At 49.4% G+C, this 27,678-nt stretch overlaps 1 protein-coding gene across 6 annotated transcripts in view; it reads right to left on the bottom strand.

The window, feature by feature from the left end:
* Nucleotides 1–26,524, bottom strand: part of MYH10 (myosin heavy chain 10) — a 118,911-nt gene extending 92,387 nt beyond the window's left edge. For 2 of the 6 annotated variants that reach the window (XM_047707820.1, XM_047707824.1), the window contains exons 1-4: nt 26,120–26,316; nt 19,315–19,690; nt 5,221–5,377; nt 242–269 (exon numbers count right to left, since the gene is read on the bottom strand). In XM_047707820.1, the coding sequence (XP_047563776.1) occupies nt 242–269; nt 5,221–5,377; nt 19,315–19,659 (530 nt within the window). In that variant the 5' untranslated portion in view covers nt 19,660–19,690; nt 26,120–26,316. Of the gene's footprint in view, nt 1–241; nt 270–5,220; nt 5,378–19,314; nt 19,691–25,898; nt 25,984–26,119; nt 26,317–26,386 lie in introns of those variants that run through there. The other 4 variants (XM_047707825.1, XM_047707826.1, XM_047707822.1 and 1 more) reach the window with 3 other exon arrangements.
* Nucleotides 26,525–27,678: the final 1,154 nt, after the last annotated feature.

The raw sequence follows: 27,678 nt of genomic DNA, 5'->3' as shown, positions 1-27,678 counted from the left end.
TGTGGGAGACGCCCGGTGTGACCACCAAACAGCGACCCTGGATCTAAGCAACCTATACCATCTCAGTCTTAAAATGGTCACTGTAAAGTTTACATCAAATTCTTAAAATTACTGCTCTACTCTCCCCCTCCCTCAGACCAAAAAAAAAAAAAAAAAAAAAAAAAAAGCAAACAACCAAGAAATAATTGCTTTAGTTTCCAACAGAATCACAAACAAGTCGGATCGTTCAATATTTACTTACGTGCAAAGAATTGACTGGTCTTCGCGATCTAGAAAACAAAAAAGAACACAAAAAAACAAAGTGACCATTTGCCTGGTTTTTTTAAAGACCTGATATAACAAAGTTGCAGTCGTGGCCCACATTGCGTTTGGGATTCTGCGACTCTCCTGGAAAGCTTCCCCGCCCCTTCCAGAGCCCTGAAGCCAGTCTCTTTGGTGCATGGTAATGCCAGGTGCTTGGGGGGTAAATAGCGGCCCCAGCTTCAGGGGCTTTATACCCTCATCAAGCCTGATTCGCAAGCCCGGCTCCGTTACCGGTTTCACCTGAGAAGTCCTGTAAACATGCGACCCCGGCCCCTCCTTCACTGAATCAGTTTCAGGCCAGCCCTCGCCCTCTATAAAGAGGACCCCCAGATGATTCTGACGCAGGGTCAGGTTTGCAAACCACTGCCTTTCAGAACGGCTTCCAGAACACCCACCACCGGAGAGGAACTGGATTTAACTTGACCTTAAAGGAGGGAAAAAAAAAAATCATCACACACTAAGTGGAGAAGGTGGAAGGGGGACAAACACTGGTGGATCTAACGGTCGTCTCCGGTCCAAGAGGCATTCGTCCCCAAAATGACAAAAGAACGTGCCACGGCGGGGGTGGGTACTGAACGTGATTTTAAAGTGAGGTGTGATTTGAGTCTTCAGCTTGGTTTTTGCAAAAGAAAAGGTGAAATTCAAGCCCACGTCCAGCCCACGGACGAAGCCGCAGTGTGGGGGGCGGGACCTCCAATCACTTCCGAGCCTGCCTGTGTGCTGAACAGGTGAGAAATGTTCCTGGAGCCAGTGGGGGAGTCCACCCACACCCCGCGGCTGCTAGGGGCAAGCGCTGGGGAAGCTTCCCAGACCTTCTCCCTCTGGGTCCTCAATGCGTCCTTCTTTTAACCCTGTTCTGGAGTTAGACGAAACCATGGGCTGCCTGCCCCCTGGAACGAGCTGCCTCAGGTCAGGCTGTCTTCTGTCCTTATTCCCACAGTGACAGTTAGCCTTGATTAGGGTGGCTGAGCACAGGGCACTGGGCCCCGGGTGCTGGTCCCCCTCTGCTGCAAACTCACCTTGCATCTCTAAACGTGGCACCGACACCTGCTGGCGCCAGCGCCTTGACCTAAGATACTGGGATTTTATCAGGTCCTTGCTTATTCACTGCGAACATGAGCCCCAAGCCTCCTAGAACGCAAGCCCTAAGCCCCCTATATTCTCCAGGTCTGCCTGAGCAACTTCCATAGAACTCCACAACGCCACGATTTTTAAGGCCTTTCCAAACTGGTTCTCATACTACAAACATCAAAATGCATAAAATTAACCAAAATTCAATTGCCTCCTAATTAGTTCAGATGGCTTTCTTCCTTCCAGCTGGAGACCTGCACAGCCACAGCCCACCTTTCAATTCTGCAGCATCCTTCACTCCCGTGCTTCTCACCCCCCAGCCCAACAAAAACCAGAACAACGCTGCTGGCCCCACGTATCGACCCTCCGTGTTTGTCAGTCTGGTCTTGTATGGCTTCGGGCCTCAGTTTCCCTAGCTGTGCAATAAGGGTATGGGCTTAATCACCTCCAAGATTCTCTCCAACTGTGATCCCACCATCCCTCTCTTCCGCATCATGAATCCTCGTTATCCTTCAAGGGCCAATGAAAGCACTATAATAATGCACAATGACCTTGACCTCTAAAAACCTGTAAATGGAAACAAAGCGTCCCCCTGGTATATATGGGAAACAATTTCACTTTCCAAAAATGCAACCAGCCTGCTGAAGATTACAGACTCTTCTAGCTCAGTGTTTTCCAAAGCAACCCCAAGAATCCCACACGTAGGACCTCCATAAACCCACGCTAAAAGTTAAATCCTATGTCAACAACAGAAACGGTTTCAAATCAATGACCTCAGTTCCTACCTTAAAAAACCAGAAAAGAGCAAATGGAATTCAAATTAAATAGAAGCCAGGAAATGAGAAAGAAGAGAAATCAATGAAATGGGGAGCAGGAAAAAGAAAAAAAAAAAAGGAACCAAATTCTGGGTCTTAGAGAAAAATCATACAGTTGATAAACCTCTAGGTAAACGGATCAGGAAAAAGACACAAATTACCAATATCTGAGAATAACTACCCCGAATCCCAGCCTGACAACCAGGATGAAAGGGACAACTTTTTGAAAAAGATGAAAACTGCTAAGGCTCATTCCAGAAGAAATAACCTGACTGGCCCCGAATCTATTAAAGAAATTTAATCTGTGGAACTCATAAAATGTCCATGATACCTCAGTTAAAAAAAACAAGAGGATGTGTAATTAAAAACCTTCCCACAAAGGAAACATACTTCACTGGTGAATTCAACACAACATTTAAGGAAAAAATCTTATCAAACTTTCCAGAAAACTGAAGAGGAAGGAGTAGCTCCCAACCCATTCTCAGATATAAGCCTCACCCTGACACTGTGACTACAGAGACATGATAATACAAAAAAATGGCAAACATCTATCATCAGCAAGGACACAAGAATTCTTAACGTGCTAGCAGATCCATTCCAGCAATATACAGAGGGGGACACAGGACTAACGGGTGACATTTGTCCCGCAAGGCAAGGTTAGTTCAGTGTCCAAAGGTACCCACAGGCTAAAGAACGTCACCTAGTCATCCAAACAGATGGAGAAAAACATTGGACAAAACTCAACATCCATTCAAGATTTTAAAACGCCTGAGCAAACCAGGAATACAAGAGACTTTCACGAATCTGGTTAAGAGCAGCGACACCCTCCTTAAAGGCGGAAAACGGAATGCCGTCCCCGAGACCAGGAACGAGCCCAGGATGTCTGCTGTCCCCACATCTATTCAGCACGAGGCCAGAAAAAAATCCAAAGCGTAAGATGGGAAGGACATGGTGATGTCTCTTGGCAGAGGACATGATGGTCTCCACGGAAAATCCCAAACACTCGACCCAGAAAACCTTCGAGAATAAGTGAGTTTTGCCAGGTTGTAAGATACAAAGCCAATACATGTACTTAAAAATATTTATGTATCAACAGTGTGCAACCGGAAATTTTTAAGTTTAAAGTTCCATTTAGTCCTAAAAAACTTGTAACGCCTACTTACATTAAGGTATGTATTTTATGTAGGTATAAATCTAATGAGAAAGGAGTTTGTGATTTCTGCCATCAACTTTGTGTCCGAGAACTCTACTTTCATTCATTCATTCAATGACTGTTTCTTGAGCACCTACTATGTGCCAGACACACTCTGCATTTTATTAATACAGACTCCCTGAGAATCCAAACTTAGGGAAAAAGGTAAGCTCTCTTCTGTTTGTTTGCATTAAAGCAGCAAACTCTGATTGGTGGGACCCTATGCTCTGAATCCTCCCCTGGTTAGCCGCTTTGCTCACGTTGGTAACTGGAAACCTACGTGAGCAGCTTTGGTAGGTACCGTGAGCCATACTTTGATGAACGTAGCATGTGTCCCAACCCAACTGTGTTATGTAGGACATCAGCCCGTAGCCCCGACCTACAGAGTGGAATGCGATGGAATTGTTTAGAAAGGGGTTTTCCGTTTGTATTTTGTGTCACACTTTTCAATTATTATGTAATCAAAGCTATCAACTAATTCTTTTTTTTTTAAGATTTTATTTATTTATCTGAGAGATAGTGCACATGCAAAAGCAGGAGGAGGGACATAGGGAGAGGGAGAAGGAGACTCCCCACTGAGCAGGGAGCCCGATGCGGGACTCAATCCCAAGACCCTGAGATCATGACCTGAGCCAAAGGCAGACGCCTAACCCACTGAGCCACCCAGGGGCCTCTTTTTAATTTTCATATGGAATTTTATTATGGTGGAAAAGAAGATATCCCACTGCCTTGGTTTTGAACCCTAGTTCATAACCTCTTACTACCTACATTTTCTTGGGTCAAGTTTTTAACTTCTTTGTGCCTCAGTAAAGTAGGGACAGCCAATTCTTTTGACTTTAGACGATGGCTGTTGTAGATTGTATCATACACATAAAACATATAGCCCAGGGCCCGGCACACAGTAATATTCAGTAAATGCTCATTCTGGCATTGATGATGGTATCAGTGATAATGTGATATGCTGGTAAGCTACACTCTCTTTGCTCCGTAGGCATGTGGCTGGTCGGGGAACCCAGTAATGGGACGCTCAGTGGGGAGCCTGCTTCTCCCAGTGCCCCTCACCCCACTCTCCCCATCTCTCTCTAAAGAATAAATTAAAAAAATCTTAAAAAAAAAAAAGGAATAAAGAACGAATAGGTCTTATCACACTTTATTAAGTTTCTTTTTGAAAAGATGAAAGGAGAGGGAGCGTTACTACAGGAGAACTCACACGACACCAGGAAGGCCCACATTTAATGCTGTCTTTTCAAGCAATAATATGAAATGTGTTCGAAACTGCAATGTTCTGGCTTCCAGGAAAATGTCCCCCTGTAAACATCGCGTCTAAAGTCATGATGCAAATGAATGACTCTTCCCATGCACATTTTATCCTAAATCCAAAGGGGAACAGTCGAGAACAACCGACTTACCCTGTGCTTTCTAACTTCCGCTGTTTTAAGACAGAAATACTTGATGACCTTCCTTTCCCCAAAGCAGCCGCTACGTTTTCTGTTATTCCTCCCGTGGCTCTTCCTGTGGATTCTAATTCCCAGTGCAAGAGACTCTAATCACACTGGCTTGTGCTGGTTTGAGAGCAAATATACCCAAAAACTAGATGCTTCTTCATGGAAAGACGAACATGGTGTAGTGATGGTGGCAATCCTAACTTCCTCCAGAAAATGACCACGCTGCCCGTTCCAATCTTAAGAATTCAAAATTCTTCTACAATAAACATCTGTTACACTTTTATTTATTTATTTTTAAGCTGAAAGCCCTTTGGAGAACAGACGGACACACACACGGAAACACCGACCTGCCCTCCAGAAAGTGCCCATCTGGGCCCCGGAGGCTCCCACTTACCCTGTAGCATGCACCTGTAAGCAGATTCCGAGATTGCATAGATGTGTGGCGGCATCTCGTGGCGTTTCTTCCCTCGGTACATCTCAATGATGTTCTCAGAGTAGATCGGAAGATTCTTGTAAGGATTTATGACTACACAGAAGAGTCCAGAGTAAGTCTAGAAGAAAAATAAAATAGTGTTAAAAAAGAAAACCCCAAACCCCTGAACAGATCAGACAGCCAGAAACCACACAGCGCCTGGAGCAGGGGCCTTTGATGATCTGAAAAGGTGGTTAGTAGAGAGATTTGCAAAAATGTTAAAACTTTTCTAAATTTTTTGCTTCAGAAAATATAGTTTTTTTTTCATGAAAGATAAATTACTTATGTTACCTTTGTCATACGTTTGTTTGAAATGCATTTATTTAAAGAAAGCAATGGTTTACTATTTCAAGCGTATTTGTAAAGACATTTTAACTTGGCTATCATTTCAAAAACAGTGAGTACCGATGAACATAACCCACACGGAAACTCTTTGGGGAGAGCCTCAATTGTTATTTTTTTTTTAAGGTTTTTCCGAGCTGCTAGTCCAGAACACACAAACCTATCCTGATCAGCATGATAACCACTATTCAGAATGGATACCGAGAGCACTTTTGATTTGGGGGTTTAAGTTCCTTAAGAACGACTTCTGAGAAGAGCACGCAAAACTGTCCCCTCCACCCCAGGGTGGTGGCAGGAGGGCCCGAGGCATCTGAGAGAGGGCAGCCCATGGCCCCGTGATGCAGGCCTTCTATTCAAGGGGACATGGGGGACCATGTCTCCAGACACTGGGGACTGATGGTGTCCAGTGCCAGGGCCCGCTTCCTCAAAGACAACAGCTGTGCTCACACAGGTGGGAACCCTGCAGCTGCCACCAGAAAGCTCTCGAGAGACCATCGGACTCTGAACGCTCGAACAAGGGAATGCAGGCCGGCCCGAAGAAGGTAAGTGGTCAGAACCACATCCGAGCTGCTTCCCCGCAGCCTCCCTAGAGTCACGGTCATGGATCATGCCTCCCACTGGGGGGAGGGGCAGAGAGAGGACAAAAGGTGAAAGGCTCTGCCCCCCATTCACCAGAAGTGGGGCGCCTGCCTCACTTCTGAGCTGACGCAGAGCCTGAGACCCGAGTAAGTGTCTGTCCATCCCTCGCTGACCATCGGGGCTTCAGACCCCGGCTCTGTCTCGTCCAGGCAGCTCAGGTCCCCTGAGAACCCTGGCCGGCTCCGGGCCTCCCCACCGTGGCACATGCCCCCGGCCAGCCTCCCTGTGCTGCTGCAGGCAGAAAGGCAATGGGAGGCAAGAAACACAGGGGTCTCCATAAAGGTGAGGAAACTAAGGCCAGGCAATCTCGATTTCACATTTTATTGTGTTTAACTTGTATACAGACAAGTAGACGAGCCACCACGATCTACCTCAATGAATTTTTCTATGTACCTCACTGCTGTTCTATTCAGAAATGAGATCACAGGCTGTCACAAAGCTACACAGTCTGCATTTCACTTTTTTAAGATTTTATTTATTTATTTACTTGACACAGAGAGAGAGAGAGAGATATCACAAGTACGGGGAGAGGCAGGCAGAGAAAGGGGGGGGGGAAGCAGGCTCCCTGCTGAGCAGAGAGCCTGATGCGAGGCTCAATCCCAGGACCCTGAGATCATGACCTGAGCCGAAGGCAGAGGCTTAACCCACTGAGCCACCCAGGCGCCCTACATTTCACTTTTATAAGAGGTAAATTACAGGGACGCCTGGGTGGCTTGGTCGGTTAAGTGTCTGCCTTTGGCTCAGGTCAGGATCCCAGGCTCCCAGGATTGAGTCCCACATCGGGCTCCCTGCTTCTCCTTCTCCCTGTGCCTCTCCCCCTGCTTGTGCTCTCTCTCTCTCTGTGTCAAATAAATAAATCTTAAAAAAAAAAAAAAAAGCTAAATTACAGACTGGCCAGAAAGAAAAAAACCACAAACCAAACAAACACACAAACAGAAAACCCCCAAGAAAGTCAAAATGCGGAAGTTCAGTCTAACATCTCGCAGCACGGGTGGCGCAGTAGCAGGTCTTAATGACACTTAAATCAGAAATCATTCCAACACATGTGTCTCCCATGTGGGGGGCGCTCTTCTGAGGTCTAGGATTACAAAATGACTCAGTCTCACAGATATGAGTCCGTCATCTAAAAACAAGGTTAAATCACCATCGGTACCCTGTGCCTGCGAAGCAGGGAGTGTTAAAAATGTTTCCATGCAATACAGTATTCAACCTTACGGTTTCAAGAGCTGCCTTTGAACTATCTGGGAGTTGGCTCCAGTACCGGGTTCCTGTAGAACTGATAATGGGAGCGATACTGTGTCCCCTTATCTTCCCCAAGGCACATGGCAGGAGGGTGATATGTTGTTAAAATGTGTTTCTGAGACCCTGACGTTCCAATCAGACCTCATTCAGTGCCTGAACACACACGAGACGTTACGTACCTTCAAGAAATACATGCTCTAGGTACACAGACAGTAAATGTGCACACAGCAAACACAGAAAATAAGGCACAAAAAAGAAAGTGGTACGAAAAGAAGAGGAGAAAGGTGAACAGGATTATAAATAGGACAGAAACTCCAGAATAGAACACACAACCAACCCCAGACCCTGAAAGTCAGGGCCATCTCGTCAGAAACTGTAAAACGAGGTATGAAATTCAGACATCGATGGTCTCTGATGTTCTTTCAAAGACTATTTAAAAGTCAAAAGAAGGGATGAAGAAATTCCTATTAAAACATAAAACTGGGTGGCAGGATACAGCCAAGGCAGAGCGAGAAGCTCAGCGTCGCTGAAAGTAGTTTGTATCATGGAATGTGCATGGCGGCGGGAGCTTAGAAAGGCTGACTCAACAACGTAGAGTGTGTCTTGCACAGGGGATCCGCTAGCAGAGGTTCAGGGGAGATGCAGGGAAGAAGCATGTCTGTAAAGTGTAGATCGGGCAGCTCCATGGAAAAGACACTAAAGGGCAAGAGGCGATGAGTGGGGAGTGGAGATTACTGCACCAGTCCCAGCACAGTGTCCGGGCGCAGATGAGAGGGAAGCGGAGAGTCCTGAGAACACTGAGGTGGGAGGGAGACTCAAAGGCACTCAGAAACTCTGAGTATAAAAGCCACGGAAGACATAAGCTAACGACAGTCCCACGTTTTCAAGCTTGAGAGGCTGGAAATGTTACTGATGGATGGGAAGAATGATCTGATGCATGGGGAAGAGAGCGAACCCCCTTGGAGCATACTGAGATGGCAGGATGCTGAAAGGGGATTCACCTCAGCAGGCGAGCGCAGGAGAACACCCAGTGAGAGCCGGACACACTGCCGAAGGCATGAGAACATTCTGAAGAACGACAAAGGCCTGAGGGGTGTCCGCACAGCCTTTAAGACCCCAGCTCCTGTTGTTGCTGAGCTGACCTAAGGGAGACAGAGTAACACATCTGCACAAAAAGCCTGCCATTTTTCAAACACGCTATGCTGCTTTATGCCTCTCTAGGCTTATATGTACGCAGATCGCTCTGCCTGGAATGCCCTTCTCCCGTCCAGTATCAGGAGGTTCTCCCCACCCTGTGAGTGCCAGGCCTCTGTTTAAGTAGGAATGTGCGTACACATTATTTCAAGGTTCGAAGGATGCAGAACCAGGAAACAAGGGAGCACAGAGGTCAAGGCCGGGGCACAGAGCAGACATGGGACGGAATTGGGGGCCTCACACATGCTGCTCCCTGCCACAGCTCTCAGGGGGACATCAGGCCACTACCCAGAAGGAGAGAGGTCACCCACACCGTTTGCAAACACTGCCCACATAAATTCACATGTGTGTTTAGGGGAAAAAAACGAACCAAAACCTGATAAAAGAAGGAAAACATCATCAACCAGAGGCTTCAGAGAAAGCATTTACTTACGGAAATCACCAATAAGATAAGCTAAAAGAATATTTTCAGAAACAGACTTAGAGCAGAGACTCCACGTACTGGAACAGAAGCGCATGCGGGAAAAGCTGTGGGGAGTGATGCGAGATAAAAAACCAAAACTCCACAGCAGGGAAAGTGAGGAGCAGAACAGCATCTGGAAATGCAGCGACAGACCCGGCAAGTTTATCCCGGGAGCTCCCTTCGCAATGAGAAAGTAGGACGAAGGTGCATAATGCAGAGAAAGGAGGCACGAGGGTAAAACGACAAAAATACTTCAAGGACAGATGAAGACAGAAAGCAAAGCACAGGTCACTAAAACAGGAACCACTGTTGCTTCCTTGGGGGAAGAAAGGCCAAAATTCTGTAAAAAGAGCCATCATCCCAAGCACATGTGAAACTGCCCTGTGCGTGCATGCGTGTGCCTGTAAGTGCGCAAGGTGGTGTGGACGCACACCCCGACAGAAGCCATCGAGCCGTCCAACACGGGGGCGGGGGCTCCAACGAGATGATGCACATGGAGAGTGCTCCCCACTGGCGGCCTGACCCCCGGGGGAATGGCACGCAAGGACACAGCTACCGCCAGGACAGGGACAACGTCCGGATTACAGGAGACACAAGGCCTAACTCCGTAAGGTGAGCACGCCCGGACCTGGATGCGAACAGACCAAACCAACCTCGCTCCACGTTTACGAGAAGGACGGACCACGTGACAGCGACCGAGTGCGTGACGCTCCAGAATTATTCTTCCCATCTTCCGCAGACGGTCGTTACAAACCCCAACGCTGTGGCATGGAAGCAAGAGGCCGGGCAGAGTGATTAGCAGCGCACAAGGGCCAGGAGGAGGGTGGACACCCCCAGCTTCCCCCACCAGTCCCCCTGGGCTGCTCACGGCTACAACCCGAGAGTCAGGGGTGTCCCAGGAACACCTGGCCTCGCACAGCACAAAGCCCAGCCGGGGGGGGGGGGGATGCCAACCCCTGGCGGGCTCCCCGTGCCCGTCCCCTTCGCCTGACTGCCCGCCCAGAGCGGACCTCTGAACGGGCTTTGGGTCACTGAGAGTGGCAAAATCATGGTCCCGGTTGGCAATCGACAGAGGACGCGACGCTGATGACTATGACTGCAGGCTACCCTCGTGTCCCCTGTGAGTCCGTCTGTGTCGCCCTGTGTTATCATCTCGGATGTGTTCAGGTGAGTGAAAAATGGGTCGAGAATTCTGCTGGAGGGGCGCCTGGGTGGCTCAGTGGTTAAATCCTCTGCCTTCGGCTCAGGTCATGATCTCAGGGTCCTGGGATTGAGTCCCGTGTCGGGCTCTCTGCTCAGCAGGGACCCTGCCTCCTCCTCCTCTCTCTCTCTGCCTGCCTCTCTGCCTACTTGTGATCTGTCTGTCAAATAAATTAAAAAAAAAAATCTTTAAAAAAAATTAATTTAAAAATTAATTTAAAATAATAATATTATAATAATAATTATTATAATAATAAAATTAATTTAAAAAAATTAAAATTAAAAATAAAAATTAAAAAAAAAGAGAGAGAATTGTGCTGGAGAACTGGGAACCATTAAAAGAAAAATCATAAAAGAGGAGCTGTAAAAATAAATAAGTAAGTAAAAAAGCTTTAAAAAAAAATCATAAAAAGAAACCACCAGATGAAAACTGCAACACAGGGGCGCCTGGGTGGCTCAGTGGGTTAAAGCCTCTGCCTTCGGCTCAGGTCATGATCCCAGGGTCCTGGGATCGAGCCCTGCATTGGGCTCTCTGCTCGGCGGATAGCCTGCTTCCCTTCCTCTCTCTCTCTGCCTGACTCTCTGTCTACTTGTGATCTCTCTCTCTCTGTGTCAAATAAATAAATAAATAAAATCTTTATTAAAAAAATTAAAAAATAAGATGCTGATATTGTCAGATCAGGCACCAAAATAACAACAACTGGCTGCTTAGAAGAGACAAACCATCACACGGAGCTGGACACGGGAAATCGGAACGTAAAAGTTTGGAAAACAACAAAGTGAGCAAACACTAAGAAAAAAAAGCTAATCCTTTGCAAGAAGCATCACTGGTTTTTGTTTGTTTGTTTGTTTTTAAGATTTTATTTGTCAGAGAGAGAGAGCGAGAGGGAGAGCACAAGCAGGTGGTGGCAGAGGGGGAAGCAGGCTCCCCGCTGAGCAGAGGGCCGGATGCGGGGCTCAATCCCAGGACCCTGAGATCATGACCTGAGCCAAAGGCAGAGGCTTAACGCACTGAGCCACCCAGGCGCCCCAAGAGGTATCACTGTTAAACAAAGAGCTGTTAAACAAATTTCATGAGGATTCACCAGAAAGAGAAAAAATCCCACATCTGCATGCGATAACATGGCTTCAACATGCATACAGCAAAAGCGACGGTCCCCGATAGAGGACAAGTGGATAACCATGGGAAAGCGTGATCTATACAAGACCGAGCGACACCGCGCACAAGGGACCCCGCTGACCTCTCACCAGCCCCAGCACGTACGTGATGGGCCATATGACGGCAAGCAAACTCCAAAGGCTTGAAATCGTCCAGGCTATGGTCTGCGACCCAGGGCAGGGGACGGTATTAGAAATAACAGAATAAACCTGAAAATCGCTAACATTTGGAAATTAAGCAGTCTACTTCTAAATACCCCACGAGATACAATGAAGGCGCCCTCGTTATTTTGGACTGAACGGTCATGACAAGACAACATACTAACGCTTGCAGAATACAGCTAAAAGCTTACAACCTACACCCACAGGTCCGGAATGAAAGCGAATTATCACTACAAATCCTACAGAAAATGAGGATGACAAACAACTTTATGCCTGTGAATTTGAAAAGTTAGATGAAACCGAGAAATTCCCAAATTGTCAAACTTGACATAAGAAACTGAAGATCGGAGAAGTTCTACATATATTCAAGAAAAACCTGCCCACAGAGAGAACCAGAGTGTTATTTAAAAAGAAATAACATGAATCCTAGCTAACCAGTGTATGAGAACACACAAGGTTGAGATATATTCCCTGATTAATTTCCTAAAACCAACGTAATCTAAACAGCAAAACATGACAAGGCATGACAACAAAGGGCAATTTTAAGTCGATCTCACTCATGAATATAGATGCAAAAATCCTCAACAAGGGGCACCTGGGTGGCTCAGTGGGTTAAAGCCTCTGCCTTCAGCTCAGGTCATGATCTCGAGGTCCTGGGATCGAGCTCTCTGCTCGGCGGGGAGCCTGCTTCCCCCTCTCTCTCTTCCTGCCTCTCTGCCTACTTGTGATCTCTGTCTGTCGAATAAATAAATAAAAATCTTTACAAAAAAATTACAAAAAAAAATCCTCAACAAAATATTAGCAAGCAGAAGGAATCTAATACTATATAAAGAGACTATCTGGTCCTTCTCAGGTCATTTAGATACTCAAAAATATATATTATTCACCATGATAATAAAATAGCCACACAAAAAAAGAAAATCACACTATCATCTGATGGGTGCTGGAAAAACATGTGATAAATTAACATCCAATCAGGATTTTAAAAAACTTCACCCATTCAGGATAAAAACTAGGAACAGAAGGAAACTTCCCTTAATCTGATTAAGACTAAAAACAATACAAAATGGAAACAACCATCATTCTTAATGGGGAAATGTTGAAGCTTTTTCTCTGGGATCCGGAAAGACACAAAGATGCCCGTCTGTGATTACCACTTCTCTGAGGGTCCTACACAGCACAATAAAGCAAGGGGAAAAAAAATGTGTCAGACTGGAAAGGGAAACAGAAAACTGTTGTTATCTGCAGACAACATAAGCGTGTTCACAGAAAATCCAAAAGAATCTTCAGCTAAACTGTTATAACCGATTAAGTGATCTTGGTAAGATTTTGTTTGTAAAAAACATGACAACGGGGTATGCCCGGTTGGCTCAGTCAGAGGACCGAGTGACTCCTGATCTCGGGGTTGAGTCTGAGCCCTGTGTCGGGCAGACAGATTACTTAAAAATAACATCTTTAAAAAACAAAACATGACAACAGTATTTCTACATAATGGCATCGATCATGAGACAATGCTGGGCCGCCTGGGCGGCTCAGCTGGTGAAGCCTCTGCCTCCGGCTCAGATCCTGATCTCAGTGTCCTGGGATCGAGCCCCACATTGGGATCCCTGCTCAGTGAGGAGTCTGCTTCTCCCACTGCCCCTACCCCGCGCACGTGTGCGCACGCATGTGCTCTCTCTCAAATAAATAAAAATAAATAAATAAAATCTTAAAAATGAGAAAGAAAAAAAAAGAAAACAATGCTGAAACCACCATTTAATAGAATCCAAAAAACCAAATACCCCAAAATAAATCTAACAAAAGATGTACTGGCCTCTACAGAGAAAACCAATCAAACACATTGTGAAAAATTAAGAACGAAGTTAGTGGGTATACGTGAACCAGAATGTCAAATATCTCAGTTCTCTCCCAGATCTCTCAGTTGATCTGCAGAATCAACAAAATCCCACACAGAATCCCAGAAAGGGTGGGAGTGGGCAAGAAACTGACAAGCGGGTTCTAAGATTAATATCCAAACGCAAAGGTTTTGACAACTACAGCGAGACCCTAAAGAATGACAAAAATGAGAGCGCAGGCCACGCTGGACAGCAGGACTTACCAGAAAGCTGGCATGACCAAGACAGCGGGATCTCAGCCAGAAGATGGACGCATGGACCACATACAGAACCATGGGCTGAGCATGAACTTAGGAGCACACGACACGTGCCGTGGAGAAAGGGCTCTACCAGGAAATGGCACTGGGTCACCTGGACAGCCATCTGGGAGAAAGATGAATCTTGCCCCCATCTCACCCACTACGGAGAATCCAAGTCCAACTCCAAGTAGAAGCGGGGCTAACCCCAAGAAAGGCAGCATCACTTTCCCCTCTCAGACCAAGGGTGGGAGGAGAGTGAAGTCAGGACCTTTGCCTCCCGCCTGGCCAGGCCCCTCCCTCTGGGCGGTCAGGAGGCCCCAGCTCTTAGGGGGAAGGCCTCCCCCTACAGTCCCCCTCCCCTAGCTGAGGCAGCAGCTCGGCCCGTCTTGTCCCTTAAGATGGAGGTTGTAGCATGGGCCCGTTCATCGCCAGGCGAGGACCCCCACCAGGCCCGGCCCGCACCTGTCCGCGGAACTCTGCCCACGTGTAGGTAAACTGTCCCCTGGTTGAGCTCTCATGACACCCGGTTCAAGGACCTTCTGTCTCCCGCTGGAATTGGACTACATCAGGCTTTACCCAGAAAAGCTGAATGTGTGAGTTAGACAGACGTGTACCCCAGCATGCAGGATTTCCCCTCCTTATCCACAGAAAGAGGTGCCTGTGTGCCCCAGGGACGAGCCCGGGACTGGGAAACACAGATGCCCAAAACGAGCTGAACGCATAAAGTGGGTCAAGAAGCTTGGTACAGTACGCTCTAACAAGCGGAACGAAATAACTCAACCTTCTTAATTTCAGGGCCCTGGGACCCTCTTAGAAATCAAAGACTCCGAAAACCTTCTGCTTTATATAACTATATATGTATTACCAAGTTTTTGCAATTGTGTATCTATTCATTTTAGAATAACAATACATGTTAACATAAATAACATTTCTCATGAAAAATAACCATGTTTTCTGAAATCAGAACGAGAAAGGTGGTGGTGTTTCGTGTTTTGCGGTCTTTTTTATTACGGGGCTTCACAAAACAGCTCCATTTTCATATGTCTTCACATTCAATCTGTTGTGCTATTTTGTCTTGGTTGAAGCGTCTGAAGGAAAAATTAGCCTTACAAAGATACTTAGTTGGAAAAGGAAAGTGCAGTTTAACTGCCTTTTCACGTGATCGTGGAGCTACGTCCTTGATGCTGCATCAAAACCCCAGAAGTGAGAACGGGTTCAAGATCTGAGGCAAGGTGGCGTCTGAAATCCTAACCATGAACTTGCATGCTGTTTACCTACATCAAAATCCGCTGGCTTACCCTGCCTGTGGAAAGACTCTTTTACCCCTGTGTGACTTTGTAACAATGTACACATCATTTGGAAAACACTGGCTCAGGGGCGCCTGGGTGGCTCAGTTCTCAAGCATCTTTGGCTCAGGTCATGATTCCAGGGCCCTGGGATCGAGCCCCATGTAAGGCTCCCTGCTTGGCGGGAAGCCTGCTTCTCCCACTCCCCCTGCTTGTGTTCCCTCTCTCGCTGTGTCTCTCTCTGTCAAGTAAATAAATTTTTTAAAAAGATCTAAAAAACAAAACCATTGGCTCAATGAATTATACAAGTCTTCCTTTTTCTTTTTCTTTTTTTTTTAGATTTCATTTATTTTTTGACGGAGAGAGACACAGGGAGAGAGGGAACACAAGCAGGGGGAGTGGGGAGAGGGAGAACCGGGCTTCCTGCCGCGCGAGACGCCCCATGTGGGGCTTGACCCCAGGATACTGGGATCATGACCCAGGCCAAAGACAGATGCTAAATCAACTGAGCCACCCAGGCGTTCCTAGGCAAGTCTTCTAAATGATGACATTTTGCTATTTGACATTAAAAAAAAAAAAATCAGTCATTAGTATCACCATCTATCTCATCAGCAAGGGTTTCAAGTGATGACAAGCTGTCACGTTCACAGTGATAAAACAATTTCCCTAAATCCTAATTTTTTTTAAGAGAGAGAGAAGTTTTTTTAAGAGAGAGAGAGTGCATGGCAGGAGAGAGGGGGATGGCAGGGAGGGAGGGATAAGCAGACTCCTTGCCAAGCAGGGAGCCCAATGTGGGACTCCATCCCAGGATCCTGGAATCATGATCTGAGGGGAAGGCAGATACTTAACCGACTGAGCCACCCAGGCGCCCCTCACACAGTGTATTAAAAAAACGTGTACTCCAGGATTGACATTTAATAAAATCGATCCTGTCTCCTGCTTTCTCAAGGTCGTTCTCACGTGCAATGATTAAAATGACCACTAGTATAGCCCAGGATCCCTGCCTCTTTTTGTAAGATACATGAGGTTTCCCCATCATTACTTTTCTACCATCAGTTGCATTGCCACCAGTGGAAAGGGCAAATCATGTCTTCAAATCATCATGAGAACAGTTGTGCCCTCATGGGACCCCTGGAAGAGTCTTAGGGAAACCTTGAGGGTCCAGAGGCCACACCAGGAGAACTTCTGAATTATACCAACGAAAAGCAATAGACATGAAACTTAAAAATTTAATACGGAGTGAAAAAGAAGACACGAAAGCCATATACCATGAGACTCATTCCTGTAAAAGTTCATAAACAGGAAAAACTAAACTATATTGGTTAGGGGATGCATATTTAGTTGATAAAACACACCAGGGGATTTGAAAACACTTCTCGGTAATTAAGAGACCAAGCAGAGAAAAATTAGCGAGGAAGATCCAAACAGAATTTAAGAGTTTACCCTGATGGCCACAGACGGAATCCCATAACCAACAATAACAGAATTAATGCTCTTTCCAGACACAGCGAACACTCACCAAATGAGACGACACATTGCATTAAAACCTCAACAAAAACAAGGAATGCTATTATGTGAACTATGTTTTTTGACTGCAATGCAATTCATTTAAAAATCAGGAGCAAGGGGCGCCCGGATGGCTCAGTTGGTTGAGCGCCTGATTCTTGGTTTTGGCTCAGGTCATGATCTCAGGATCCTGGGATCGAGTCCCGTGTCAGGCTCCACACTCGGTGGGAAGTCTGCTTATCCTTCTGCCTCTCCCTCTGCTCGCTCTCAGAAATAAATAAATAAAATCCTTAAAAAATAAAAAATAAAAATCAGTAATAAGATAACTTAAAAAACCCACATTCAGAAATTTTTACAGTATCCTTTTAAAGGGCTCACAGGTTAAAGAAGAAATCCTAACAGAAAACAGAAAATATTTAGGCCGAGTAATAAAAACGCCACACATCCAAATGTGTGAGGTGAGCTAAAATCGTTATTAGAGGAGACATTTACAGTTTTCAAATGCTTTCATTAGGAAAGAGGATGAAAATTCATGACCTGAGAAGTTGGGAGGCCAGCGAGAATCCATCCAAAAAAAATATAAGGATTTAACGAAAGTACACCTGTTAGCAAAGTAAGCTACATAAGTGAACACACGTCAGAGCTCATCTCTAGAAAGGGGTCCAAAAGGTCCCCCTAAGTTACTATGGGTTCTACATCACCGCACCTCTGCTGTTCCACTTGACCTGACTGGGGTCAGATCCCAGGTCACATCCCTCCCGATCGTGGTTCCCTGCAGCCCCACTTTCTTACCAGGATTCTTTAAAGTCAAGTGCTCCAACGCCAGTCTTGGGTGGGAACCCCTTCTCCCACCCCCACTAACTGCACACACCACTGCTCCAAACTCCTGGCTCTGCTGGGACCTTAATGCTTCCAGAATAACTCAGGTCGCCCTTCTGTAAAGAGTAAAGGGGGGCCATGCTTTGAAAAGAAACTCAGACATCATTTGGGGTTCCTGAGTTCAGCTGGGAAAAAAAAAATCAAACTCAATAAAAGACATCTGCAAAGCCTTCGAATCATCTGGAGGAATGGCCACAAGTGAACAGAAGTGTCTTTCCGCCAATTCCTTCTCTTTGGCCCACAGCCGCCTTCCCTTTTGTATTTCCTTCTCTCTCTCAGCCTTGCAGGAAGCCTCAAGGTCCAAAGCGGGGAGTCAACAGGGAAGGGGCTGGCAGAAAGAGCTCCGGCTTCCTTCCACACTGCAGTCCCCCAACCCTGGTGCGGCTGCATTTCCAGCCCCAGGCGGCACCCAACTCACCCCCCGACCAAATCTGAGCCATGAGCTCCTGATTGGACACATCGCGCTCCCTCACTCCGCAGGCGAGGCCGGGCATGGTGCCGCACACACCTTGTGGCGTGGTCTCCGCCGGTCCCAAAGCTGCTCCCCTGTGCTGTCCTTACCAGCGGCTTCTCCTCCCCAGACCTCTTCCTTTCTCAAGCTGTCTTCCCAACCCTGCTGCCTTACTCCGCTGTGCCTGACCTCACGGAGGAAAAACAAAAAAGAGAGGCCATGAGGCTTGACCGTGCCTACTTTGGCAAAGGTTAGGGAAGAACTACTCAGTTCTCAGAGCTTCCCCTGGCTAGTTGCTTCCTAGCAGAAAGATTCCGGCCCTAACACCACCTTCTTAAAGAGCCCTTCATGGGCCCATTCGTGGGTCATTCCCCTACTTATTCTATCCCACAGCCTGGCTTCCCTTCCTTATAGGGTGTATCAGGATGGCAGGGACCTGGCCTGTCCTGTTCACCACACCCTCCCCAGCATCTAGAACACAGGTGTTCAGGGATAGTCGCTAACGATGCTAATTTCCACGGGAAAACTGGCCCAATCTGCAGAAGTTTTGAAGGGCCTCGAGCCCCAGCGGCACACCCTTCATAAAAACCCAACCGCTCTTCTCCAAATGTGGACCAGCACAAAGCCACCTCTTCTCTCTGCTTTTCATTCTACGTTGAAGTTCTCGATCGCCTCCTTTAAAACACTGCACCTGCGTTTAAGAGCCCCTCAAAACCATTTTGTTGTTCTAGAGCTTTCTGGCATCTGGCTGGCGTCTTTCCGCTCTCCTGCCCCCCAACCCCGGTACGTTCGATAATTTCTTCCACACGGTCAGCGGCATCGTCCGTGACAACAATGCGCGTGTCAGCCACTAACCACAGGACAACCCAGTCTCAATCCCGCTCCGAACGGTTTCTTCTGAAAAACCTCAGCATCCCTGTTCCCCACTTCCCCACACCGGGGACCCCCATACTCGCGCTCCTGGCTGAACCCCCTGCGCTGGCTTCACGCCACACTCCAGGACACACATGCCACCTGCATCCTACTGTTCATGCAACTCTCACCCCAGCCCCCGATATTTCCGCCACAGGCTCTCCCTGTCCTATCATGTCCCCGCGAACCCCTCCAACAGGTCTCCAACTGCCACATTCATACACTCAACTGCAGATCAGATCATGCACAGTTACGTGTGACAATGTAAGGCAGGGCAAGACTCGGGTAAGCACAGGACAATCGGTCTGTAATGCACACAACAACACGGGGCAGAGCACCCAATGGGGTGGGTGCTCCCCGCTCTCATTGACTCGGCCCGTCCGTGTCAGTTACACGAATTCCATGTCAGTTACACGAATTCCCGAGCACTACTGGCGGGCATACTCACATAGATCAGTCCCGAATAGTAGCGGTCCTTCAGGTTGTGTAAGACAGAAGCCTCGTTCAAGCACGTCAATTCTGCCATGTCCTCCACCTTGGAAAACTTGGGCGGGTTCATCTTCTGAATATCGTCTTTGTTGACCATCGCCTTCTTCCCGTTCTCGGCCAGTTCCACCATGACCTCATCTCCCCGCTCTTCCTTGATACTCGCTGCCTCAAAACCATGGCGCTCGGACGGAATCCACACGAGCTTTTTAGCCGTCCAGTCAGCCTGGGTGGCAGGGTTGTAGATGACCGCCCTGTCCACAAAGAGGTACCTCTCTGGGTCTTCGAGTCCAGCTCTCTGGGCCATTGTAAACAGGAGGAGTCAACTACAATTGTCTCTAGGAGAAGAGGAGGAGGAGGACAAGGTTAGAGGTTCAAAAACACCACGATGTGCAGATTTTCACTCTTGGCAGGGTTTTAAGAGAGAACCTTTCTGTCGAGGAGCAGGGCAGTGATGGGCTCCACCACCATGCTAACCGAGTGTCCCGGGGGAATTTTGGGGCTGACCACAAATCGTGCCCATGGTCAGCTAGAGACCATGTGAGACGCGCTCTCAGTTACCGAGGGCTGAAAAACAAGCTGGGGGAAGGCAGGGTTCCTGGGGGACTTTCATCCTGTCTTGCACCCTAACCAAAATTAACCAGGGAGTTAAGAAGGCAAAGGGGATTGAGGACAAAGAAAACAAAGGTGCGAAGTAAAAGATCCAGGCGTGGCCACCAGGACGGAGCTAGGAAATGCACGGCCAGTGAAGGAGAACAAAGCCTCAGGTCTGTGCTGGCCCCCCTTCTGCCTTCGGACAGGAGACTCAGAGCTCCTCTGTACAAACACCCCAACTCCGTCCCCCGGGGGGCTTCTCTGGGGGTGCGAGTGGTCTCGATGCCATCAGATGATGCCACGGTGTGACCTGGCTTCCTGGGACAGCTATGTGAGCACGCTACGGGAGCTCTCCAGGCCTCACCCCTACCCTGCAGCTGCTCCCCCTCCCTGCAGCTGCTCCCACTCCCAGGCTCCCCTGTGGCGCGCCATCATTCATCAAGACTTCCTCCACCACCCTGCTTTCTCGCCACGGAACAGACTCCGGTGTGCCCACGTGTGCCCCTGCAGGCCGTGGGGCCCAGAAGCAAACACGGAGTGTTACCGATAATGATCTGACCCAGGCAGAAGAAAGAGAACCACTAACCTCAGCCCCATTGAGAAACAGAGTTTCTGGGGTGTTCACAATGAATGCGTCTCAAGACCTAACTGGTTTACTGAGCACTTGTTTGCCATTCACCCGCTCGTCTGTGGCCCCAGACACGCTAGTCTCAGCTACCTCTGGTCCTGACCTTCTGGATCAAATGACGGCATCTTACAGTCCTCACTCACCTTTCCGAGGTGACTCAGGACTCCTGCCTCACAATGTCTTTTTGGAATCTGATACCATCATTAAACACTTTTGTGATCACCCCAAATTCCAGGGTAGTACAGATCTCAGAAGCATGGTCTCCAGGACCTCATGCAAGGCCAGGCAAGAAGCCAACTGAGTAGTTTTGTTCTGTTCACATCTTCCCGGGTTTTGCTGCCATCACGCCCCTCCCCCAGTGGATGAGGATTCTTCCTTGGCAAAAGACAGAAGGCTGCAAGGCTAATCATGGACTAGCCCAGGGGCACCTAGCTGGCCCAGTCAGAAGGGCATGGACTCTTGATCTCGGGGTTGTGAGGTTGAGCCCCACGTGGGGTACTTAAAAATAAAATTTTATTTTATAAAATAAAATATTTTTTTTAAGATTTTATTTATTTATTTGACAGACAGAGACACAGCGAGAGAGGGAACACTAGCAGGGGGAGTGGGAGAGGGAGAAGCAGGCTCCCCATTGAGCAGGGAGCCCAATGCGGGACCTGATCCCAGGATCCTGGGATCATGACCTGAGCCGAAGGTGGACACTTAATGACTGAGCCCCCAAGGTATCCCCTAAAAATAAAATCTTTAAAAAAAAATTAAGTAGTCCTAAAGTTATTATGAAGCTTTCAGCCTTGAGTCCAAAAACTTCAAGCTCCATAAAGTCCCTGAAATGGTATAAAAATGGACACTTTAGAAAGCATTTGCTAAAATGTAATGTGTTATAAATAGGCATGGTTTTTAGGGCATGGTTCTTAGACGCTGGTATGGGCATGGGCAGTATGTAGGAGGCTTACAGAAGCATGGACTGGAGCGCCTTCCCCAGAGTTTCCAATTCAGCAGGGTCTGGGGCAAAGCCTAGTAATTTGCATTCCTAACAAGTTCCCAGATGCAGCAGAGGAAGCTGGTCCTGGGACCACACTTTGAGAACCATCATTCCATGGTTTCCGGTTACCATGGTGAGCCAATGTCATTAACAGGTGTGCTGGGATAGGAAAAAAAGGGTTGAAAACCAATGTTTTAGACTAATTCCTAACCTGATTTAAGGGCTATGCTCAGGTTTTTTAAACGATGGACTTGAACAAAACAAACAAAAAAAATCACACAACGAAACCCCCCAAAAATCACAAAAAGAGGTAACAATAAGACTTCTACAAATAAAAAGGCTAACACGTTTTCTAATTCAACTTTTATTTGCCCTTTTAGGCATTCACTTGGGGAGGTGGGGCTGGCAATTCAGAAAATATTCCCAGGGCACATGTACATTCTGGAAAATGGTTTCCAAAACCCATCATTACCTATAGGGACTGGCTTTCGTAAGACTATTAACACACTTTCTGTCTTTCCAAACTTATACTTTGCAAAACTGCTCAGGAGAAGGGAGGCATGACTCTAAGGTGGGAATTGTCCTAGATAAATCTGGACACGGACAACAGGACACGCATTCCGCCTTTACGATGGATGGCCTTCTAGAAGAGAAAATTTCCCGTGATCACAACATACGGTAACAAGTTACTCTTGTCGTTAACAGGTAGGAACTGTTTATCTCGCACGACACCTCGGAAGAGGTCTTGTTGCCAGCAGGCGTGTGCACACACATTTCTTTAATTTTACATTGGGCATGTAATTATATGCTTAAATTTCATGGACGGCTATAAATTAGAGCAGCTCAACAGGTCATTTCTGCCAGGCTTTAAAAAAAAAAAGTAAATGATACATTTAAAAATTAGTTCACCAAATTGGTACATTTAAAATTTATCAGTATTTTTTTCTAGGTGAGGAAATTCTTGTAATTTCAGGGAAAGAAACCAAAACGTCGCAAAAAACATAACTGCAAAATGCTCCCGCCTTTGTTGGGGGGAGGAGGGGAGAATTACACATGCATGTGCCTTTTTTTTTTTTAAAGGAATAGATAGATAAATAAATAAATAAATAAAATTAAATAAATAATATTTTTAAAAAGGAACAGACAGTCATTGGGTCTCCACTGGGTGGTAAGATTACAAATTACTTTTACTTTTTACTTTTCCAGAGCTTTCTATGACTGATCAGACACTGAGAGGACAGCTTCCTGTTCCTGGCTATCTGGTGAGCATCTAGATGGCTCCTGGGTCCTCCTGGGATTGGGGGGATCTCCACCTCCTGACCAAGCCTCGCATGCATGGTCCTCACCCCCACAGTAAGCCTCAACTTCCCCACAACCAAACACCTACCCTCTCCTTCCCATCCTGCCCCAAATGCCACCCTGAGAAGTTCTTTTCAGGTCTGGTTTGACAGAGTTTGGGATGCCCGTGAAGAGGTTTCCTTCACTTTAACTCTTCACCTGTGATCGCCCGATATGCAGTATTTTTTCCATGCCATTGCACATGTGGTACCCGATCTTGATAATGCCAGTGTTTAACAGCGAGCCACTCCCAAATGCCTCACTTTACACCATGGGTGGGTGGGGGGGGGGGGGGAATACCACAATTTTAAAAATAGCAAATACTGTTCTGTATCATTAATTATGGGCAGGCACTATTCTAAGCAGTTTACCTTTACCAACTCGGTCCTCCCAACAGCCCTGTGAGGCATGTACTAATATCTCTATTCTACAGATGAGGAACCCAAGGTAGAGAGAAAGCCCATAGCCAGCCCAAGGTCACGGAGCTCACCAGCAGCAGAGCTGGGCTAACCCCAGAGTTCCCGCAGGAATGCAGGCTACAGCAATGGTAGGTGAGGCGGGGAGCGGATTTTGCAGGGCGTGGAGTGCTCCTCGCTGCCTCTCCACTAAATAAAAATCCTATCGATTACGGCTCCAAGAATGGAGGCTCAGCATTGAACACACCAGCACCATCTGGCAAGGGTTTTACATTTAATAGAAAAAACACCTCTATATTGGAAGAAAGGGAGTAAGGAGCAAGGTCTTTGCTGCAGACGGAAAGATAATCTGAAGGTTTTTGGTGTCATCTGAAATGAGCATCTGATTATAGCTAAGTCATTCATGTGTCTAGGAAAGAGCCCCCTACAGAGCCAGAGCCCATCCCCTTCATTGGTTTTGGACACACCCTGGGGCTCTGCTCCCCACCCTCACAGCCAATTTTTTTTACTTCCAGTGAAATGCCACCAGAGAAACATCTCTGCTGCCTCCCAGCATCTACTATGGGTACAGAGAGGGGCAGACAACCCAATTTTGAGAATATCTTGTGTATAAATAGCCAAACGAAAATGATGGATCAATTATCCGCGATAGCACTGCCCTCTGTTAACAGAGCAACTACACCAGAATCGTCCCACTGGGTTTACCACCACCACTGCAGCCACTCAAGACAACAGGGACCTACAAACCTATTCATCTACCCAAATTCATCTCAGCCAAAAGCGCACGCACACCCCAAACGCTAAAGGGCACCATCTCTCAGGGAACATCTGCAGGCTGGGTTAAAATATTTCCAAAATGCGGATGCAAGGCCAGGAATTTCAGTCCCTCCTATAGGATGAGAAAGGACACAACCCTCCGAAGCACTGGGTCTCCCCCCACCCCCCGCAGTGTGCCCTTCAGAATTCCGTTCATCTGCTCTCCCAGTCTGTCTGTCTTCATTGTGATGATTTCCCTAAGGAGCCCAAATAAAAAGCCAGCCTCTGGGGTCACATCCCTTCACTGCCAAAGCTCGGGCTGCATATCGCACAATGACAGCATGTGCCGTCTCCAGATAAGGACGGGCAAGAACCAAATTTAAGATGCACGGAGTCAAGCGATGCATCAAATAAAATGGCCACTTTTCCAGAATCCGAGACAGACAGGGCATACTTCAACGTCAAAAGCGCGGGACTACAAGAATACTCGGTCGGGGCAGACCCAGAAAGAAAATAAAACAATAAACAGATGAGAGTTTCCCAGACTGAGAGACTATGGAGAACGATGAAGCCCGACTCAAAGAATCCTCACTTCCAGCGTTTAAAAAAAAAAAAAAAAAAAAAAAAAAAACCTAACAAACCCAAACCCAAAAACCAAAATCTCGGCAAAGCCGAGGTATTACATTTAGTATATTCTATTATTCAGCGAAAAAGCAGCCTTTGTTCGGTTGGCAGGCTGGATCTACCCCGCCTGCTCTCCCCTACCCGACCCCACCCCACCCCACCCCCTTGCATCCACCGCAGTGGGCTCGCAGGGAGCCGCAGAGGCCCGAAGACACAGATAACGGTCACAGGCGGAAGCCACGCCAGCCCAGCCTCACCCGCGGAGCCCAGACCCGCCGCGTCGCCAGCCTCCGTCCCCAGGCCCCGGCGCCCAGGCCGGCCAGGCAGGGGGCCTCCCGGGTCCCTGGGCCGCACCCGCCCACCGCGGGCCCACAAAGCGCCCGCCAACGCCACGACTCCGCCGCTCCCACTTCGCCCCGACCCCATTCCAGTCCCATTTCACGGGATCAGGGTGTGACCCCAGCTGCAGAAGGCCAGCAAGGGAGTCCGCGGCAAGCAGTGCCCGGATCGCTTACACAATAAAGGGATCCCGAGGCGAGGGCTGACCCTCCCCCCCGCCCGCCCGGCCGCCCTGCCGCAGCGCGCCCCCGCCACATTTCCCGCCTCGCCCCCCCCACCCCACCCGGGCCTCGCCGGGCGTCCGGCCCCGACCCCTTGCGGCCCCCGCCCGCCCTCCCGCCCCCAGCTCCTCCGGAGCCCACCTTCCGCGCGCCGGCCGCGGCTCGGACCCTCGCCCGCCGCGCGCTACCCGACTGTGCGGAGGAGCCCCTGCCCTCGGGTCCCCCCCACTCCACGGGGCCTGCAGCGCCGTCCGCCTTGCCAGCCCTGAGAACCCCCGACCGCACCCGGGCTGCCCGGCCGGCCTAACCCGCCCGGGAACCCACCCAAGGGCCGGCCCTTCCTGTCCGGCGCCCCCCACCAACAGCCGGGTCGCTCTTCCCAGCCCGCCCCAGGGCTCCCTCCCCTTCCCGGAGCCCCGAGACCCCCACCAGGGCACTAGGCCTCCCCGTCCCCCGCGCCCCCACGGACCCGACACGCCGAGGGCCAGGTCCCTGCATGCCCACCCCCCCACCCCGATCTCCATCCCCAGCCCCCAGAGGTCGTCCCCCAGCACACCCAGGCCCTGATCCTTGCAGGGGTCTCAAGCTTCAGGACCCCATTCCCCGCCCTTCCAGAGCTCTCTCCAGCCGCTGGGGTCGGTTACCTACCCCGCTTCCCTCCCCAGGGTCGATCCCCGCATGAATCTCCCGCCCCGCAGTGCGAGCCCTCCACGCAGAGCCGCCCGGGCGTCCCCGTGCTCACGCTTCGGCTCTGCTCTGCCCTCCAGAGTCCCTCCCTCCTCCGCCCCAGCCCGGGACCCTTCCCTCCCCCGCCGCCGTACCCCCGCCGGCGGCCGCGGCGCTCGAACCCGGGCAGCCGCACCTCTCACCTTCAGCCGAAGATGGTGGCGCCGGCGCACGTCCCCAGCCGCGACCACAGATCCGGCCCCTCAGTCCCAAACCCACCGCTGCCTCCGCCGGGCTCCTTTAGCACTGCCGCTCCGCGCCGCCCCACCCACTCCCACCCTCATTGGGCCAGCCCCACGCCCGTCACCGCCGCCCCCAGACCCACTGGTCCGTTTGCGCGCCCATCTCCAAGGGAAGACGTTAGCAACCCGAGCGAAGCTACCTTCCCGAGGGCCGCTCCCTCCACCCACCTGGAAGGACGCTCATTGGCTCCCGCTGCCCGCCCCCCGGCCGCCGGCGCCCCGACCTCATAGGCCGCCCCGCGCGCCCGTCATGGACTCCGGGAGGTGCGGCCGGGCCGGCGGCGGGCGATTGGTCGGCGCCCGCGGAGATGGACAGCCGAGGCCGACCGGGCGCCGGCGAGCCCGCGGGGCAGCGGCTGCGGACGCCGCGGGGGCTTCGGCCGTGCTGCCGCTGCGGCAGGTGACCCGCGGCGGGAGCCCCGAGCCGCGCCCGGACACGCCTGTGCCGGCGTCGGGCCGCCTCGCCGTCCCCTGTTCCCGCCGCAGCCGGCGTGTCCCGCAGCGGCACCGGCTGCCACCGCCGAGTCGCGGGCCCCCAGCGCTGCCTGCAGGGGCGGGGCCGGAGCGCGGTCCAGAGGCCTTACGTCACCCCCGGAGCCGCGGGGGGCGGGGGCCGCGGCTCTGCGGCTCACCTGCAGTGGGTGGGGGGGGGGCTCGCGGCGGCTCTGCCCATGCGCGCGGGCTCTGCGGGCCCCCGGCCGCGCTCCGGCCGCGGGGTGACTGTGCCTGGGCCGCGGAGCGCCGGACGCCTTCCTCCGCTGCGGCAGTTTCGGGGTTTGCGAGGGGCGGGGCCTCCCTCCCCAGGCTGCGGGCTGCGGCGGGATTCCAGACGAGGGGCGAGCGGCCTAGGACAGGAGACGTGGGGGAAAGGACTTCGCTCACCTCATTCATTTGTTCCTTCTTTCATTCATTCGTTCCTTCTTTCATTCATTCGTTCATTCATCACGCGGAGCTCCCTACGCGGGAGGGGCCTGTGAGGAGGTTTTGCCGAGCTGTCCTCACCCCTGGGGCCTATGAACCCCTCGGAGGCCTTAGAAAACGTTTGAGAACTGAGGGGGCTGGAGGGGGGCTGGAGAGGGGTGGGTCAGTCTCAAAATAAGGAAACTGGAAAAATAAATGGAAGTCAATGAATAGTTAATGAAATATCCGCAGAAACGGGTCAGCTGCAACAGGGCTCTTATATAATGACATATAAATACAATAAAGTGTAAGTCACGAGATCAAAATGAATTATAAAACCGGCACATCATCAAAAAAATTTTACAGCAAAATGCAGTTATTTAATGTGGGAAATGGGTGCGCTTTAATGCGTGTGATATGATACATGGAAACTTCCAGTCTGGTAAAAAGTGAATAAGGAAAAAAAAAATCAGGAAATGATAAGGAAGGGCTGGTGGAATTCAGAGAAGGCTCCAAGAGGCAGCTGAGTGCAGAGTCCTTCCTGGGGAAGTCGGAGTCAG

This window comes from Lutra lutra, chromosome 16 (assembly GCF_902655055.1).
Source record: "Lutra lutra chromosome 16, mLutLut1.2, whole genome shotgun sequence".
NCBI classification, from domain to species: Eukaryota; Metazoa; Chordata; class Mammalia; order Carnivora; family Mustelidae; genus Lutra; species Lutra lutra.
The sequence above is the reverse complement of the archived record's forward strand: the minus strand, read 5'-3'. Positions and strand labels throughout refer to the sequence as shown.